The sequence below is a fragment of the Pelophylax lessonae genome (genome assembly GCF_965119305.1).
Source record: "Pelophylax lessonae genome assembly, chromosome: 7".
NCBI classification, from domain to species: domain Eukaryota; kingdom Metazoa; phylum Chordata; class Amphibia; order Anura; family Ranidae; genus Pelophylax; species Pelophylax lessonae.
The window spans coordinates 200,731,263-200,751,192 of NC_138774.1; the positions used below are offsets into that span (position 1 = coordinate 200,731,263).

General features: G+C 43.7%; 1 protein-coding gene across 1 annotated transcript in view; it reads left to right on the forward strand.

Moving 5' to 3' along the window:
- Window positions 1-19,930, forward strand: part of ALAD (aminolevulinate dehydratase) — a 50,194-nt gene that overhangs the window by 15,930 nt on the left and 14,334 nt on the right. Inside the window, exons 2-7 of the mRNA XM_082263445.1 lie at window positions 9,064-9,192; window positions 9,278-9,328; window positions 14,554-14,650; window positions 14,932-15,067; window positions 15,545-15,628; window positions 19,822-19,910. Coding sequence (XP_082119571.1) covers window positions 9,080-9,192; window positions 9,278-9,328; window positions 14,554-14,650; window positions 14,932-15,067; window positions 15,545-15,628; window positions 19,822-19,910 — 570 coding nt within the window. The 5' untranslated portion in view covers window positions 9,064-9,079. The remainder of the gene's footprint in view (window positions 1-9,063; window positions 9,193-9,277; window positions 9,329-14,553; window positions 14,651-14,931; window positions 15,068-15,544; window positions 15,629-19,821; window positions 19,911-19,930) is intronic.

The window sequence follows — 19,930 nt, forward strand, 5'->3', positions numbered from 1 at the left end:
GCAGGCCTCTCTTCTCTACATCTGTTCAAAGTTCTGAATTATAAAGCTTGTCTGAGAGCTCAGAAAAAAGGGCTGCGGTTACACACTGCAGAGCTCAGTGTGCAGAGTACTGAGAGCTGATTGGATGGAAGGAACACACCCCCTGCACACCGTAACAGAACTGAGGCTGTAAATCAGCTGGAGGCCCCTCCCCTGTCACCATTTTTCTCTTGGTGTCAGGAAAACTTGTGACAAGTGACTCAAGCAGATAGCAGAAGGAAGCAGCAGACAAAAATGACCCTTAATGCTCTTAATTAGGACAAGCTCACGATATAGAGGGATATGCTTTGTTCATAATTCATGTCTGAGCTTTTCCAAACCCTTTATTTCGTTTACTTCCTACCCTCTGACTTCGATCCCATAAATGAACATTGTGTGTTGTCATGTGCTCCTCACACATGACAAAGAGAGATTTCTAGACGGTCACATAGATTTCTTGGTGTCTGCCGTCATACCGTCTGAGGTCTGTAAACCTACAAGTGTCGTATGAAAACTTTGTAAAAAATGCATCAAGAGCACTACAACTAATCCTCAGTCCTTAATGGAATGACAAATCCTTTAAGCCTCCTCTCTCCCATTCCTAGTCTGGTGAATACAAGAAATGTGCAGTCACATGGCTAACCATTGGCACCCCCCTCCCTTTTTTTTTTTTTCCCTTTGTGATTTTTTTTTCTTTTCCTTTTTTCCTTTTTTTTTTTTTTTTTTTTGGTATGTGGAATAGAAGCCGGCTCTAGTCCGATATTATTTTATTTTTTTTTTACTGCTGTCTGTGTCCTTGCTGGAGAGGTTCACTCGTCTGTTTGTCTCTGTGATTATTGTCGCTGGGACAGAATGTAATGTGAAAAGTGTTACAGTTTTCAAAGAAACAGAAAGTGAGAGGAAATCTTTGCTGCCTTTTTATAGTGGATTTCCTCCCACTTCCTGTTGTATCTGTAGCACAGGAAGTGAAGGGAAAGCTGCTCGGTGGGACACAGGATGAGCATTACTCTCTGTCTCATTGGTTCGATTTCCCTTCACTTTCTGTCCTATAGCCAAAACGAGAAGTGAGAGGAAATCCCTGGTAGTCACCAGGGTCCCAATTTAAAAAAAAAATTCTCCTCTATTCCTGTTCTGGTTACCACTTAAAATTTTGGGATTTTCTTTCATTCTCAGTGATAACGCTAAACAGGAGAAAGAGAGGACGAATCTTCCTAACGGGGACACCAACAGCCATAAAAACCTGAAAGGTATTTTAATCCGTCTCCACTCTATCCAAAACGAAAAAGGTTTTGTCTGAAAGTGATTGTAAAGTCCCTTTTTTTTTATTTTTAAAATAACAAACATGTTATACTTGCCTGCTCTATGCAGTTGGTTTTGCACAGGGCTGCCCAGATCCTCCTCTTCTCGGGTCCTTCTTCGCTGCTCCTGGGCCCTCACTCCTGTCGAGTGCCCCCCACAGTAAGCAACTTGCTATGGGGGCACCCGAGCCAAGCTGCAGCTCCGTGTGTCCATTCAGACGCTGAGCTGCCGTTCAGCCCCAACCCCTCTCTCTCCTGATTGCTAACTGACTTTGACAGCCGTGGGAGCTGGCGCCATGGCTCTATCACAGCCAATCAGGAGGGAGAGTCCCGGATGGCCGAGGGACTCATGAACATCGCTGGAAAGAGAGGGGCTCGGGTAAGTATTACTCACAGAAGGCTTTTTATCTTAATGCATAGAATGCCAAAAGATAAAAAACCTTCTGCCTCTACAACTCCTCTAAGATCTACCGTATATACTTGAGTATAAGCCGACCCGGATATAAGCCGAGGCCCCTAATTTTACCACAAAAAAGTGGGAAAACTTATTGACTAGAGTATAAGCTCAGAGGGCATGTTACAGGAGATGGCAAAGGTCTTGGTACAGGCATGGCACAGATCATGGTACAGGAGATGGTATAGGCATGGCACAGGAGATGGTATAGGCATGGCACAGGAGATGGTATAGGCATGGCACAGGTGATGGTATAGGCATGGTACAGTAGGTATAGGCTTTGCACAGTAGGTACAGGCATGGCACAGGAGATGCAGTGCAGCGGGCATGGTACAGAAGAATGTCCTGTACCATGCCCGCAGCACTGCATGAGGAAATGCAGGGGCTGCAGAGGAGTCTCACTTACCTGACGGTGAGGCGCCTTAGATTTAAAAATGGCAGCGCCAACACGTCACCGTGCATGCGCCGCCGATGCTCGGGAGAGCTCGTACACGTTCGGCTATTCCCGGGCATGCAGCGCATGCGCAGTGACATGTCGGCGCCGGGCGGCGCCATTTTTAAAAAGTAAGTGAGCCAGTGACTCGAGTATAAGCCGAGGGGGGCTTTTTCAGCATGAAAAAACATGTGGGAAAACTCGGCTTATACTCGAGTATGTACGGTACTTTTATATGTTCAATACTTTTTGTCCTGAGTCTCTTATAAGCTGACAGCCTGAGCACCATAGTACACTTTTTACTCTTAGGCTGGGTTCACACTGATGCAGGTTTCCCCGCATCCAAATCACATGACAGGAGAATGTGACTGGCTCTCAGTGGAGCCGGTTCTGGGGCGGCCGCGGTCCACACTGGAAAAGGGTCCTGTGTGTCTTTGGCTCACTTTTCAGGTGCAAATTCAGGCGATAATTTGGACTTCATTCGCACCTGAATCTGTGAACAGGGACGCATCGGACCCCCTGTTGTGACCCGCGGCTGCATCAGTGTGAACCCAGCCTTAGTCTACTTTCACACAGACAGCTTGGGGGTGTACAGATTGCTGCGTTCAGAGTAGTGATCGACCGATACTGTGTTTTTTTTTTTTTTTTTTCTTGACAGGTACTCTTGTGGAGGGATTTGGGGGGTCTAAAAGACCCCCAATCCCTCCTCTGCACTTAAAAGCATTCAAACAATGCTGTCGTTTTTTTAAATCTGGCGCCAAGTACCCGAAAGTGATGTCATGACATCACTTCCGGGTTTTTGCATGGAGACCCGATCAGAGCCGAATGCGGCTTTGATCGGGTCTTCGGCGGCCGTGCAGGCTGGTTGCCCGGGTCTCCCAGTGGGATGGGAGACCCGGGCGGAAGGCGGTGGGAGGTTGGGGGACGTCCCCTCCCACTCCTTGTAATGACAGCTGAACAGCTTCTCAGCCGCATTGCTTGCCATTACAAGTCAGCCAACTGTCAGCTATGGACGCCGGTACCAGGGTGATGCCTCTAGCTGCAGGCATCACTCCGGTACAAGCACTTTCCGAAATATCGGCAATATCGGTAACCTCAGGGGCCGATTCTGATATATTGAGGAAAGTGCATATCGGCCCTCGATATATCGGCTTTGCTGATAATCAGTGAATCACTAATTCAGAGGCAGTTTAATGTGGACGCAGCAACACTTCCGTTTGTATGCAGCCAGAACTTTGCAGAAATGCCAACCCTAGATGCACAAGCGTTGGTCGGAGGCACTGTTGGAATGTGACTGCTCAGATGTTAATGGCAGTGGTGCCGGTGCTAGATTTGTATCGATTAAAAATGTGACAGCTTCTGTTCATACACAGTGCATGCTTTAGATCCTCTGGCTACTGATTCTCATTGCCTGCTGCTACTGTGCAGCAAAGTGAATGCAGCCTTCTATTCCATATGAGCTTCTGTTTAATGCCAGGTAGAAAATTCCTAAACCTTGCATGCAGCTTTGTCACCACTGTGTGAAATCAAAGGTGACTGGGAACGGATTCAAATTTACAGATGTGGCTGGAGCCAATCTGATGTTGTGTAGTCAGCGGTTCTGTTATCTGGACCCTCCAGACTGTAAACTGCTGGTAAAAAGTAATAAGAATCTCTCTGGTCACCCATCGTCCATGTGCATGGGTTACACGGCAGCACAGTTGTGGGAATAAAAGGTGAGGCTTTGTAGGCATTGCAATAGATTGGAATGAATGTTCAGTGGCGGGGACCTTCTATACTCCAATCACATGATCAGTCCCATTGTTCTAATAACACAAATACTGCATTCCTCCCAATCAGGGCCACTGATCGGGGGGCCACTTGTCCTCCTGTAGGGGGCCCAGGCACACAGGGGGGGCCCCAACAGCATGGGCAATCAGTGTGGTTGGGCAGAGGGGCAGTTAAAGAAGGAAGCCCTGTGCGGCTCTCTGCAGCAGCTGAAAGCCAGTTTCTCCCCCTCCTGACAGCTTTCATCTGCTGCAGCGAGAGACGTACACACAGGGCATCGTTCCTGTAATTGCTGCTCTGACAATGATTCTCCCCCCCCCTCCCTGTTCTGCCTGCTTCTGATCCCCCCCCCCTATTCTGCCTGCTTCCCCCACTCTCCCCGTGTGCCCCCCTTTCACTGTGCGACCCCCCCCCCCTGTTCTGCCTACTTCTGATCCCCACCCCTCTACCTGTGTGCCCCCCTTTTCACTGTGCCACCCCCCTCCCTGTTCTGCCTGCTTCTGATTCCCCCCCCCTCTCCCCGTGTGCCCCCCTTTCCTGTGCTACCCCTCCTGCAGCGCTGCAGGCTTCCCTGTCCTGTAAAAAATAACAAATTGTAAAAATAAATAACAAACGTAGTCAATTAATTTAAAAAAATTGTATAATAAAAAAAATTGTAAACATTTTTTTAACATTTTTTTAAAATAAATTATCTTTTTTTTTTTTTTTTTTAAATGTAAAAAACAATTAAAAAGAGCTAATTCACACAAGTTAATTGTGTCTGCTAATAATGATTTTAGTGTATTTTTTGTGAAAATATTGTCTTGATATATTCGGGGGGGGGGGGGTGTGATTTCTAACCTGCTTCCTATTTATTTTGTGTAATAGACCTCAGTGTGATGTGTTCTCTGTAGTAAACCATCAAACAATTGCAGGAGAAGGGGGGAGGGGGTATTGGGAAATTGCATTTACGGACTGCTTCCTATGACAAGAAGGAGAAATTGTCATTTTCTATTGTGCTTCTACAGCCATCTCTGGCTTCAGGTTGAAATAGAGAAATCATCTGTTATTACTCCATAGAAGACAAATGGCTATTACAAAAAAACGAAACCAAAAAATAAGTTGCGCAAAAAGTGTCACCAAAAAATAATAATTTCTCAGAGATAAGTTGCACTCACAAAATGTCCACATAAACCTTATACATACATAATAATAATGAAAATCATGTTGCACTATTAATATAAAGTGCATAAATTCAATCAAGTAAGACATTCATATATATCAAAAACTATAAATAAGAATGTGTTAAAAAACATTCATAAATAATCCAGTAAAGTCCATCAGAAGAGAAGTGCTCTTGTGCAAAAAGTTCATTTATACTCGTCTAGCAACAAAAATCCAGATTTCAGTGTGGAAAGCAAAATCTTCACATTAAAAAGTGCACAGCCAACTCTCAAGCCGCTTACCAGCTACTCTGACCCCAAGATGGGGTCTGGCTGCACTTTATCACAGTATCCCCATGGGATGGATGGATATCAGTCCTCTTTCACGTAAAAGTGGTGCACACCCCCCTCTCGCCGCTTCCCGGTCGTTTTCTCCCGATCCGGTCCTTCCGGGTCCCAGGCAGGAAGTCAAGCGAGGGCAAGATGGCCCCCACGCCACTCTATGGCCTTGGAGGACTGGAGCAATGTCAAACAGCCTTAAAGGGCCTTTTTTTTTTTTCTTCATCCTGTTTTACAGCTCAGTGTTGCATATCTCCTCCAGCCTCTTTTAGCCTCTTCCTGTGTATGTGCACATGTTCCAGCATCAGGTGCCTTTTAATTTTTTTTGGCAATTGTGACTGTTGGCGGCACTATATATATCAGCATAGTGGCTTGAAATCTATACCAATGGTCTCCAATTTGCAGCCCTTTACCTGCTTTTATCTGGCCCTTGGGGCACAATTCCTCCCACTGACGGCAACGAGTGGGGGGGCACAATTCCTCCCACTGACGGCAACGAGTGGGGGGGGCACAATTCCTCCCACTGACGGCAACGAGTGGGGGGCACAATTCCTCACACCTACGGCAACGAGGAGGGCCACAATTCCTCCCACTGACGGCAACAATGGGGGCACAATTCCTCCCACTGACGGCAACGAGTGGGGGGGGCACAATTCCTCCCACTGACGGCAACGAGTGGGGGGGCACAATTCCTCCCACCTACGCCAACGAGTGGAGGGCACAATTCCTCCCACCGACACCAACGATGGGGGCACAATTCCTCACACCTACGCCAACGAGGGGGGCCACAATTCCTCCCACTGATGGCACCGAGTGGGGGGCACAATTCCTCCCACTGACACCAACAATGGGGGCACAATTCCTCCTACCTACGCCAACGAGGAGGGCCACAATTCCTCCCACTGACGCCAACGATGGGGGCATAATTCCTCACACCTACGCCAATGAGGGGGGCCACAATTCCTCCCACTGACGCCAACAATGGGAGTTTAAAGGATAGTAAACTGGCCCTTGGTATAGAACAGGGGTTTCCAAGCGTTCTAAACAAAGGATACATGTGTCACAGAGTAACAGTGCAGGGGCACAATTCAGAGCCAGTTGTCAACACATAAGAGGGAGCCCTTTAACAAGATCCTTTGTGGCAGGATCACCAGGTATTTATTTTTTTAGGCTGAAGATTTAATCAGATTAAAAACAATTTTTAAAATACATTAATATGTTAAAGTTATTATATGAGATTTTAGTGATTGGGTTTAGATCATCTTTAAAGTAGTACTTTTTTTTTTTTTTTTGTAAAAATGTAGCACAGCACAATAAATACTTTTCGTAAAAGTCCAGAACCCTAATGGGCCATACACACTATACAATTGTCTTTAGATTTTTTCCTTTAGATGTACTAAAACCATATAATATGAGGTGAAATCTAAACCCTTTCAAATTGTATTCAATCAGGCAGGCCCTTGCACTACATAGTTGAAGGTAAATCTAAAGGAAATCTAACAAGAAAAGTTGTATAGTGTGTATCCAGCTTTAGCTTGTCATCCTTTTACACCCGTAGCCCTCTGCTTCCTCTGCTTCACTTCTTGAACTTCTTGTCAGGGAGCATACATATATATCCTCATCAGAGGTCCCCCTCCTCAGAACTACATGTCCCATAATCCCTAGTGCACATGCACCTCAGATATTGTCTAAATTTTGAGCTGCTGTGCCAGCAGACACAGGTAGCGCCCTCATGGCAGTATGTAGTTAGCCCCGATAGCAGACACAGCATGGTGGCTCCAGTAGGGCTCCATAGGAACCTGGGAAGCGGGACCGCCAGTATAAGGGGAGCTGGGTGGAAGAAAAAAAATTGGACAGCATAAAAGGACACCAGTGATAAAACCCTGACAGATGATCAAACAAAGTAACCCAACAAATACAAGTTGGGCTAAAGTCTTCCAGATTGCGTTGTTTTGGGAACTCAATTCTTTGGCTTTGATTGCTGACCTTGAATATCCGATAGTCGAGTGCCAGGAATGAGCAGTGATGATCACATGTCTTCAGTGTCTGGGAAACATGGTATTAAAGGGTCAGTCCATCCAAAACTAATATGTTTTATATATTTCCCTTATTTGTGGGATCTTTGTGAGTTCCCAAGTCTGAACACACGTTGTGACCATTAGGAGGGACTCCCATTATTCCTGCTGTATTTTTTTAATTTTATTTTTTAAAATACAACAGGAGGAGCTGGAACGTGCTATTACAGTAGAACATGTTTTATATGCTCTCCATACCTGGTTGAGCCAATGCCTACAGACCTCTAACCACCTTTTCTATACAGCACTTACCTTTTGTAAAGCTAGAGGAAGCCTGTATAGAATGCTGAGGAGGGAAACGGGAAGGACAGACAGCCGTTGTTTGTGAGATATAGGAAACCCTTTACATCAGGGGTGTCCAAACTTTTTACCTTCCTCTGCCACATTGGAAGAAGAGGAATTGTCTTGGCCCTCACATAAAATACAGTAACAATAAGGATAGCTGATGAGCAGAAGAAGTGGGCCAGATCACGCGTTATTGATCATCAATATAGATTGTGGGGATGATTTACTAAAGGCAAATAGACTGTGCACTTTGCAAAGTGCAGTTGCTTCAGAGCTTAGTAAATGAGTAGAAGCTCCGCTGACTTCCATCAACCAAATTTTTTTTTTTTTTTTTTCATTTTCCTTGCATTTGATTGGGTATTCTTTGCACAGTGAAGCTTTACCTGATTTACTAAGCTCTGGAGCAATTGCACAGTTCATTTACCTTTTTAGTAAAGAAACCACAATGTACTTATCGGTGTAATAAAACTTTAATTTATTTGTAATATTTTTTGTAAAAGAGGGCAACCAAAAACTAGTGGAATATTTGACCCTGTTTTTGATAATAACGCATCAATATATGGTTCGATAGACGTAGTAGCAATTCTCAAGGTGCTCATCTGATATTTTTTGGTTTTAATTTTGCCCTTCGTGTGCTTTGTCCTTGAAAATAGTTGCTCACAAAAAAAGGGGGTGCTGCTGAAAACTGATGACGTGAATAAGGCGTTATTGGGAAGAGTGGGGGATTTTTCTTTTGGAAATTAAAAATTCTAAAAAAGTCCAGTAAATAGACACTGAAATTTTTTTTTTTTTGGCCGCATGTTTACCAAAAGTAAATTTATTTTTACAAAAAAAAAAAAAAAAAAAAAAATCCCCCAAAAATCAACATTTTTAAGTAAGTTTACAAATTTGTGTAGGGCTGCATTTCATAGCCATCTTGGGCCTCAGGCTGGACACCCATGCTTTACGTTTCTCTGCTCCTGGTTTATTCCTGAAGGCTATGGTGAGATAGATCAATGGGCATGCACTGTCAAAGGGATGTCATGATTGGTATTTGATATACTGTACAGGTAACTCCTTGTGTAGAATGCTCAGAGTCTGCAGAACATACTGTTCAGAAATGTTAGAAAAAAAACTAGCTGAACTTTGAGGCTTTTGATGAACATAGTAGAGCTCCTGTAGGACAGCAAAAAGGAGAAATCTGTAACATTATATTTGCTAAGGTATTATTTGCTTATTGATTTTATTTGCACTTTTTTTTTTTCCTATGTAGTCACCATACGAGCAAGATGGACGCATCTTCCATACTTCACAGTGGATACTTCCATCCGACTCTCCGAGCCTGGCAGACGTCTGCCACCAGCCTACATTCCCACAATTTCATGTACCCCATCTTCATCACGTGAGTAAAACCCTTCAGTTCCATGTCTGGTTTGACTCCTCAGTGAATTGTTCTTCATGAATGAATTGTTCGCTTTGTTTTTCAGGGATGATCCAGATGGTGTTGAAGTGATCGCCAGTCTGCCAGGACAAGCACGGTGAGGGACAATGTCAAGTTCATACTTATGCAGTATCACTTTAATTTACACTTATGTAGTATAAATGTATTTCGATCCATTGATCTTGTCATATCTTTCTGAATCTTCTCTATACTGTAAAATGCTTTTTGGAGAGGTTGTCTTTTCTTTTGGACAAGTGGAGGCCTCAAAGTGGACCTGTCTTTTAGGCTACGTTTCCACTATTGCGGCTACAAAGTCGCGCTACTTCTAGCGCGACTTTGTAGTGTGACTTCTTTGCGGCTACTTCTGGGGACTTCAGTGTGACCTTCCTTTTATGATGGCCAAGTCACACTGAAGTCGGCCCAAAAGTAGTGCAAGAACTATTTTTCAAGTCGCAGCAGTTAGAACGGGCCAAATTGAAATTAATGGCTTTTGACTTGCTGTGCGAATTGACATGTGTCAAGTCGCAATAGTGGAAACGGAGCCTAAAAATAAGATTGAGGTTTTTTTGTTTTTCTTTTTATTTTATTATAGTATTTATTTGTTTATTTTTTAATGTACAGCCTACTGAGTGCACAAAAAAAAAAATATGGGGAGCCTTAATTTTTCCTGTTCCATGTCATCCCTTTTGTGAACTGGGGCCCAAAATGTAGGGTGGAAGGCAAGTCAGAACCTAACTAAGCTTAAATCTACTCCCACCCCATTCTAGGCCTATTCTAAGGAGTCCCTGCTGTCAGAAGGATTCCCCCGTCCACCTTACTTGTGTGATTGGGGAAATCCTACCAGTTTTTTATTTTTTTATTTAGTCCACTGGAGTCATCTGTGGCCAGCCTAAAGCTGGATACACACTATACAAATTTTGTTGTTAGATTTCCTTTAGATTTACCTTTTCTATGTAGTGCAAGGGCCTGCCTGATTGCATACAATTTGAAAGTGTTTAGATTTGACCTCATATTATATGGTTTTGGTAAATCTAAAGGAAAAAATCTAAAGAAAATTGTATAGTGTGTATGGCCCATTAAGCTGGATACACACTATACAATTTTCTTTAGATTTTTTTTCCTTTAGACTTACCAGAGCCATATAATATGAGGTCAAACCTAAACACTTTCAATTTGTATGCAGTCAGGCAGGCCCTTGCACTACATAGTTGAGGGTAAATCTAAAGGAAATCTAACAACAAAAGTTGTATAGTGTGTATCCAGCCTAAGATTTACCAGGACAGCCAGATCTGACTTCACCCAGTTGTACGCTCCCTAAAATTGTATGACATACCTGTGAGACCTCTTATGAGGACTTTATTCCACTACATAGCTTTTTTTGTCATCTGGGAGGGCTTTGAAGGCCACACGCTGCACATTTGCGTTGATGGAGGCCATGGTTTCTGTGTTGGGAGCACGCTCTCTGCACGCTCCAGGCTTAGTTACCAAGCTGTCAGACGGTTCCTGGTCTCTGATTATGATTGGGAGCCAGCGGGGTGGGCTCTTGGTCATGTGACCACTTTGACAGTCATGAGGTTAAAATAATTCTTGGTTCTTAGATGGTCCCTGGGCACAATGAAGGAAAAGGAATGATTTGGTCTAATTCAGGTGGGTTTCTTGTCTGATCCTTTTTGATCGAGTTGTACATTTTAATGCATTGCATACAATTCTTTCATCTATATGGTGATCATATAAATTATACTGTTGCATGCATGCCCCATACCCCTTAGGTTTTGATGATCCACAATGCAGGACTGTGGCATTGTGACTTTTTGGAGCGATTTGGTTCCGTACGCTGTTTGTGACCCGCCGTGTGTAGGATCATAGTCTCAGGACTCTGTAAATGAGATCAAGCTGGGACAGGCTCCGCTCTCTGCCACTTGCCTGTGCATTGATATTTGCTGATAGTATTGAGAGAGCCACCTCCCTCATTGTCGCATTCACAGATAAGGCCGCCAGCCCTGCTGTTCTACTCTGATATCCAGCCACTGCCCTGATAAGGGTCCTTTTCATCTGCTGATCCTGGAATACTTCTTTATTTTACTTCTAAATGCAGAACTCAAGAAACAGTCATTCATTTTACAATGTGGGATGCTACCTCATACATAAGAATCTGACGCATTTAATTTTGTATATATATATATATATATATATATATATATATATATATATATATATATATATATATATATATATATATATATATATATATATATATATATATATATATATGTCCCCTCTGCAGCTGCTTATGTAAAGCAAGATAGGGGGGAGCTACCTAATGCATTATTGGAGAAGATTTATTGCTCCCCTATGACCCGTTGTGGAGAGTGTGTGGCCATACACCACTGTAATTTTTTATTCGTAAAATATTATTTTAATAAAATATAATAATATTTAGAAATGTTCAATTAAGAATTTTGAATAGGGCTTTTGTACAGATTTCAATGCAGAGATCTAATTTTTAAAGGGTATATTGGTTTTAAGTCAATTTTATTTTATTTCTTTTTTTTATTTTTGAATTTACTAATTTTTGTACTGTTTTCCATCTATCCTTCCCAGTAGTTTTCTATGTTCCAACTGGCCCCTGTCCAATAGGTTGTTCGTCTCAAATAGCTGGGGTTATTATAGCCAATACGCTTTTCATAACTGTGCTTATAAGGAACTGTACAGCATGTGAAAGTGAGATTAGAGCTCCATCTGCTGGCTGGACGGAGAACTACAAAATAGTCATATACAGTATTTAATATTTTTACCTATAGGTACAACTTCCTGAGGAGGGTTTACTTCCTCTTTAAAGTGAATCTCTAGCCAAAACTTTTTTTCTTTTAGTTTTGGATAGGGTAGGAAAGGGTTAGAACCCCTGTCAGTTTTTTTTTTTTACTTCTGTTTGTGTTCCCATTGGGGAGATTCACCATTTCAATTCATCCTGGTGAGCGTTGTCATCAGGACAGGAAGTGAGGGGAGATTCACCATTTCAATTCATCCTGGTGGGCATTGTCGCCAGGACAGGAAGTGAGGGGAAATTCACCATTTCAATTCATCCTGGTGAGCGTTGTCATCAGGACAGGAAGTGAGGGGAAATTCACCATTTCAATTCATCCTGGTGAGCATTGTCATCAGGACAGGAAGTGAGGGGAAATTCACCATTTCAATTCATCCTGGTGAGCGTTGTCATCAGGACAGGAAGTGAGGGGAAATTCACCATTTCAATTCATCCTGGTGGGCATTGTCGCCAGGACAGGAAGTGAGGGGAAATTCACCATTTCAATTCATCCTGGTGAGCGTTGTCATCAGGACAGGAAGTGAGGGGAGATTCACCATTTAAATTCATCCTGGTGAGCGTTGTCATCAGGACAGGAAGTGAGGGGAAATTCACCATTTCAATTCATCCTGGTGAGCGTTGTCATCAGGACAGGAAGTGAGGGGAAATTCACCATTTCAATTCATCCTGGTGAGCATTGTCATCAGGACAGGAAGTGAGGGGAGATTCACCATTTCAATTCATCCTGGTGAGCATTGTCATCAGGACAGGAAGTGAGGGGAGATTCACCATTTCAATTCATCCTGGTGAGCGTTGTCATCAGGACAGGAAGTGAGGGGAGATTCACCATTTCAATTCATCCTGGTGGGCATTGTCGCCAGGACAGGAAGTGAGGGGAAATTCACCATTTCAATTCATCCTGGTGGGCATTGTCATCAGGACAGGAAGTGAGGGGAGATTCACCATTTAAATTTATCCTGGTGAGCATTGTCATCAGGACAGGAAGTGAGGGGAGATTCACCATTTCAATTCATCCTGGTGAGCGTTGTCATCAGGACAGGAAGTGAGGGAAAATTCACCATTTCAATTCATCCTGGTGAGCATTGTCATCAGGACAGGAAGTGAGGGAAAATTCACCATTTCAATTCATCCTGGTGAGCGTTGTCATCAGGACAGGAAGTGAGGGGAGATTCACCGTTTCAATTCATCCTGGTGAGCATTGTCATCAGGACAGGAAGTGAGGGGAAATTCACCGTTTCAATTCATCCTGGTGAGCATTGTCATCAGGACAGGAAGTGAGGGGAAATTCACCATTTCAATTCATCCTGGTGAGCATTGTCATCAGGACAGGAAGTGAGGGGAAATTCACCATTTCAATTCATCCTGGTGAGCGTTGTCATCAGGACAGGAAGTGAGGGGAGATTCACCATTTCAATTCATCCTGGTGGGCATTGTCGCCAGGACAGGAAGTGAGGGGAAATTCACCATTTCAATTCATCCTGGTGAGCGTTGTCATCAGGACAGGAAGTGAGGGGAAATTCACCATTTCAATTCATCCTGGTGAGCATTGTCATCAGGACAGGAAGTGAGGGGAAATTCACCATTTCAATTCATCCTGGTGAGCGTTGTCATCAGGACAGGAAGTGAGGGGAGATTCACCATTTCAATTCATCCTGGTGGGCATTGTCGCCAGGACAGGAAGTGAGGGGAAATTCACCATTTCAATTCATCCTGGTGAGCATTGTCATCAGGACAGGAAGTGAGGGGAGATTCACCATTTAAATTTATCCTGGTGAGCATTGTCATCAGGACAGGAAGTGAGGGGAGATTCACAGTTTCAATTCATCCTGGTGAGCATTGTCATCAGGACAGGAAGTGAGGGAAAATTCACCATTTCAATTCATCCTGGTGAGCGTTGTCATCAGGACAGGAAGTGAGGGGAGATTCACCGTTTCAATTCATCCTGGTGAGCATTGTCATCAGGACAGGAAGTGAGGGGAAATTCACCATTTCAATTCATCCTGGTGAGCATTGTCATCAGGACAGGAAGTGAGGGGAAATTCACCATTTCAATTCATCCTGGTGAGCATTGTCATCAGGACAGGAAGTGAGGGGAAATTCACCATTTCAATTCATCCTGGTGAGCATTGTCACCAGGACAGGAAGCGAGGGAAATCTTAAGTTTTACAGTTAAGAGTTAAAGAGAAAATCTTTGAAAAGGGAAACCTGTTCTTGTGATCTCTATCTAAAATAGGAATTCCCCTCACTCTGAAGAGATTTCCTCTGACTTCTTGTGTCTTTGGGACAGAAAATGAAGGGAAATCTCCTTAATTGAACCCAAAGGGCAAAAAAAAGGAAACCAGGTTTAAAGGCATAGACCACCTTTTGGTATAAAGATTCATGTTCCACCCATATTTAGGGTGAAACCTAATATATGATCGCATTCCCTAACCCCCGACTTTCAGACCGTCCCTCCATTTTCAGTAGGGATTAATATGACTCTTCTGTGCCATCTGCAGGTATGGAGTGAACAAACTGGAAGCCATGCTGCGCCCCCTGGTGGAAGATGGCCTGAAATGCATCCTGATCTTTGGTGTCCCCACCAGAGTCGCAAAGGTAGAAAAAAATTTGAAGACTTTGTTTTAGAATAGAAAAATAAAACTTTTTTTTTTTTGTAGTGTGACAGGGGTTTTTATTGCTGTCTGTTCAATCCACTTCCCCCATTTGTCCAGGTGTCACAGGGACAGGAAGTGTGAGTAAACCTCATCATTGGGGGTCACAGGCAGAAATAAAATCCTGATGGTAATTTGAGAAAAGAATTGGCTGGATTAAGGTTTTAAGTGCATCTATTTTTGGTAATACAGTAGTTAGTACTGACCGTTGCCTTGTGTATTTAGGATGACCGGGGCTCAGCAGCTGACTCGGATGACACTCCTGCTATTCTGGCTATCCGGAAGATTCGCTCTCTCTTCCCAGACTTGCTGATTGCCTGCGATGTGTGTTTGTGTCCATATACCTCCCATGGGCACTGCGGTAAGCATTTAAGGACTATACAGTAGGTCTGTCATTAATATTTATACTTTGCGGCCCATGTCACCATTGCCACAAGTCAGCACTCCACTGCAATACACACTTTGCAATTAAATTCACCCGTGGATTGCGGTGTAACTGCTTAGGGCCACTAAATTTTTATTCTGGCTATAGGCAGCTGGCTGCACTGCTTCTTACTCCCCTATGCTTGCCAGGATCCCTGTTTCCACCACTTTTCTACTCTCCCACTTACACATAGCACAAAGGCTGGAATTGTTCCAAGAAGCACTGTGAAAAGCCTACTGAATCAACCCACAGTGAATTATATACATATCAGTTTAAAGGTAATATAAGGGGTTTCTGACTTCACCACCATTTCCAGCATGGCATTAGCAGATCCCTAGTTAATATGGCCTGTTTCCTCCATGGTTTCTTATCCTATTGTGAAGTCTGCTGATTGAAGAACCTTCTGTATGGCAGGAATCCTGCGGGAAGATGGCAGCATCCAGAATGAAGCCAGCTGTCATCGACTGGCGGAGGTGGCTGTGGCTTACGCACGTGCAGGTACATTATTCCTAAGATTCTGTTCCATAAGTCAAAGGTATAAAGGATGGTTGGTATTCTCTATAAAATATTAGATCTGATATATGACAGATAATCTTTAACATGTATTAGACAAAAGTTTTGTGTTTTTGTTTTGAAATATCTAAGGGTTTTTTTTTTTATTTTTTTTTTTTGTCGTCTTGGGGAGATTTTACTTCCTGTCCCAAAGACACAATTGGAAGTAAGAGGAAATCTATTGCAAGCGAGACAAAGTTTGTTTTGAAATTCCCATCACTTTTGTATACTGGAGACAATATAGATCAGGGATGTTAACCACTTAAGCCCCGGAAGATTTTACCCCCTTCCTGACCAGGGGGTATTTTGCGATTCGGACAATTGCGCGGTCGTGCGACGCTGTACCTAAAGGAAGTTGACATTTTTTTTTTTTTTTTTCCCACAAACAGAGCTTTCTTTTGGTGCTATTTTATCACCTGTGCGATTTATTTATTTATTTATTTTTTTTTGATCATGCTCTATAATCAAAAAAAGAGCGACAATTTTGCAAAAATAACAATATTTTTCACATTTTTTTTTATATGAAATTCCCCCCAAAAAATTTAAAAATCTAAATTTTTTTTTTTACCTTTTTGGCCAATTTGTTTTCTGCTACCTATGTTTGGTAAAAAAAATCACAATAAGTAAATTTTGATTGGTTTGCGCAAAAGTTATCGCGTTTACTAACTAAGGGAAAGATTTTTGTCATTTTTGTTGTAATGGCGGCGATCTGCGATTTTTTTATTTTTTTTTTTTTTTTTTTTTGGCGGGACTGCGACATTGCGGCGGACAGATCGGACCCTTGGCTGACATTTTTGACACTTTTGGGGGTACCAGTGACATTACTACAGTAATCAGTGTTATAGATATGCACTGTTACTGTAAAAATTACACTGGGAGGGAAGGGGTTAACTTTATTGGAGAGGGAGGGGTTAAGTGTGTCCCTAGGGGCGTGTTTCTAACTGTGATTGGTAGGGATGCACCGAAATTTCGGCCACCGAAATTTTCGGCCGAAAATGAGCCTATCCCATTTCGGCCGAAAATAGGTTAAAAGTGCCGAAATTAATGGCCGCCGTGAGGAAGGAGGAGGGCGCAGCGCAGGTTTGAAAAGTCCCTGATTCTCCCGTCCGTAGGATAGGAGAATCAGTCTTTTCAATTAGGGGCCGTGGCTGCAGCAGAGCAGAGCGTCTGTCATCTCGTCTATCACACAGCCCAGCAGCGAGCAGTACTCACCCCTCCCAGACACGGACAGGAGAGGAGAAAGACATGCAGCTCATCCTCCTCCCCCCTCCCACCCCAGGTTTTCTGTGTCTGGCCGGGGCCGCCCACTCTCCTATCTCGGCGTATGTGCAGGACAGAGAGGGGGATGTGGGCGGGAAATATGAAGAACAGCAAGCAGCTACACATTCCAAGCCTCATGATACCGGAGCCATCCAGCCTCTGCCTCACCCTCGGACCTTGAATGAGTGAGCACTGCATTTACACTTTTCATTACACTGTCCCCATCTCCCTCCCTTGTCTCCCCTATCTGCCCCCCCCCCTCTGTTCTTCCAAGTTCCATTGGGCACTTATGCAACCCATACATTGACTGCTTTTTTTTATTTGTTTGATCATTATGCTGAAGAAAAAAAAAAAAAGGTGCAGAGTGAGAGTAAGGAGATTTCATCCTTGGGATGCGGAGGGACGCTGAGGCAGTGGGGGGGGGGGGGGGAGAGCTGAGGCAGCTTACATATGGAATTAGTATTATGCAGCATGAGGGGTTAATGTATTGTCACTGCTGCATTAGTGACCAACCAGTGGCAGTTAATTAACCCCTTTGTGCTGCATTAACATTAATTAACCCCTTTGTGCTGCATTAACACTGATACTGGTTGCACTAATGCAGCACAAAGGGGTTAATTAACTGCCACTGGTCGGTCACTAATTCATCAGTGACCAGCAGTGGCAATACAATTAACCCCCTCATGCTGCATAATACAAATACCATTGGTAATTAAATTAACCTCTTGCCAACCCGTCACAGTGCATATACTGTGACAGGGTGGCAGCGACAGGTGTACGTCGCTGCCTGTTTCTGGTGTATGCCCCTCTTCTATCTGTTAAAATTTTTGGGGGAAAAAGTCATTTTCGGTTTTCGGCCAAAGGCATCCTGCATTTTCGGTTTCGGCCCAAAATTTTCATTTCGGTGCATCCCTAGTGATTGGATGTGGCTGTGTGTGTAACAGCACAGAGCAACGGTCCTACATAGCAAGACCGTTAGATCAGTGCTTTTACACAGGGAAGAATGACAGGCGGCTTTGTTTACATTAGCCGCCTGCCTTTCTCCCTTCACAGCGGACGATCGCGAGTGACCGGCGGACAACGGATCCGCCGGTCACACGCACGGAGGTGTCCGTGAACGAGCCGAGGCGGGAGCGCGCCTCAGGCGGCGCGCTCTCGCCCGCTATTGGCTCCCAGGCTAGTGACGTACCGATACGTCACTTTGCCTGGCCAGGGCTGACCGCCGCAGTATATGTACTTGCGGCGGTCGGCAACCGGTTAAAACTACGGTCCTCCAGCTGTTGGGGGAACTACATTTCCCATGAGGCATTGTAAAATGCTGACATTAACAGACATAAATAGGCATCATGGGAATTGTAGTTCCTAAACAACTGGAGGGCCATAGTTTGGAGACCTCTGGATGATTACAAGCCGTGCTCACCCCAAACTGAAATGTTAGTATTGGATGAACTTAGAATGAATAAAAACGTTTTATTGCTTATATCAGTTAACCCCTTTAAGACCGGAAGGATTTGCCCCCTTAATGACCAGGCCACTTTTTTCAACTTGGCACTGCGTGACTTTAACTGACAATTGCGTGGTCATGCAATGCTGTACCCTAACGAAATCTAGGTCCTTTTTTCCCCAAAAATAGAGATTTCTTTTGGTGGTATTTGATCACCTGCACGATTTTTTTTATTTTTTGCGCTATAAACAAAAAAAAGAGCGACAATTCTGAAAAAAAATATATATTTTTCACATTCTGCTATATAACATTCTCAAAAAAAAAAAAATTAAAAATCAAAATTTGTTAACATTTTAGGCCAATTTTTTTTCTGCTACATATTTATGGTAAAAAAAAAAAAAATCACAATAAGTGTATTTTGATTGGTTTGCGCAACTACGGGAAAGATTTATGTCATTTTTATTGTGTTTTTTTTTTTTTTTTTACTAGTAATGCCAGCCATCTGTGATTTTTAGTAGGACTGCGACATTGCGGCGGACAGATCGGACCCCTAACTGACATTTTTGACACTTTTGGGGGGACCAGTGACATTACTACAGTAATCAGTGCTAAAAATATGCACTGTTACTGTAATAATGAGACTGGCAGGGAAGGGGTTAACATTGTGGGTGATCAAGGGGTTAAATGTGAGCCTGGGGGAGTGATTCTAACTGTGGGGGGCGTGGCTTGTGAAATGACCATAGAGACCTGTGATCCTATATAGAAGGATCACAGGAGCTCTATGATCATTCCAAGGAGAAGGACGGTTGGCTGTGACTACAACAGCTGACCGTTCTTCTCTCTCAGCGGGGAGCGATCGCGGGTGTCAGGTGGCAGTCTGAGTCGCCTGACCCGTGCATCGGCTTCCCTGCTGCCGACTGGGGGTGGGAGCGTGCCGCTTCCCCTAGCCTCCTGCGCCCGACCGATGTAGACCTACGTCGGTTTGCGCAAGAGAGCCACTTTGCCGCAGTAAATAGGCGGCAGGTGGTCAGGAAGCGGTCAAGAAATGAAAGCAGTTATCTTATTGATCTGCTGGTCCATGATCACCATCGTTCTCTAAGGCCGGTCATACATGGTGCAAATATTTTTTCCTGTAATCACGGGTTGCAGGAAAGCAATTTGCACGATTTCCCCTTCAACACAGACAGTTGTCTTCTCCTGATGGGGGAAGCTGCCTCCCCCCCCCCCCCCGACTGGGAGAAGGATCTGATTATCATAAGAGAATCCCTCAGGCTGGTTGTACCCAAGTTGATCGATTAATCAGCTTGATACATTCAGCCTGCCCATTAACAGTTTAAATCTCGGTCAGTTCCTGCTAAACGTGTATGACTGGCCTAATTCTTTAATCCCCGGTGAGATCTTATTTGGTAATGCCCTCTGCTTTGTGTTTTGGCAGGATGTCACATTGTGGCTCCCTCTGATATGATGGATGGCCGGATTGGCGCAATTAAGAAGGCTTTAATATCCAATGGTCTAGGAAACAAGGTGAGATGTTTTATTTCATA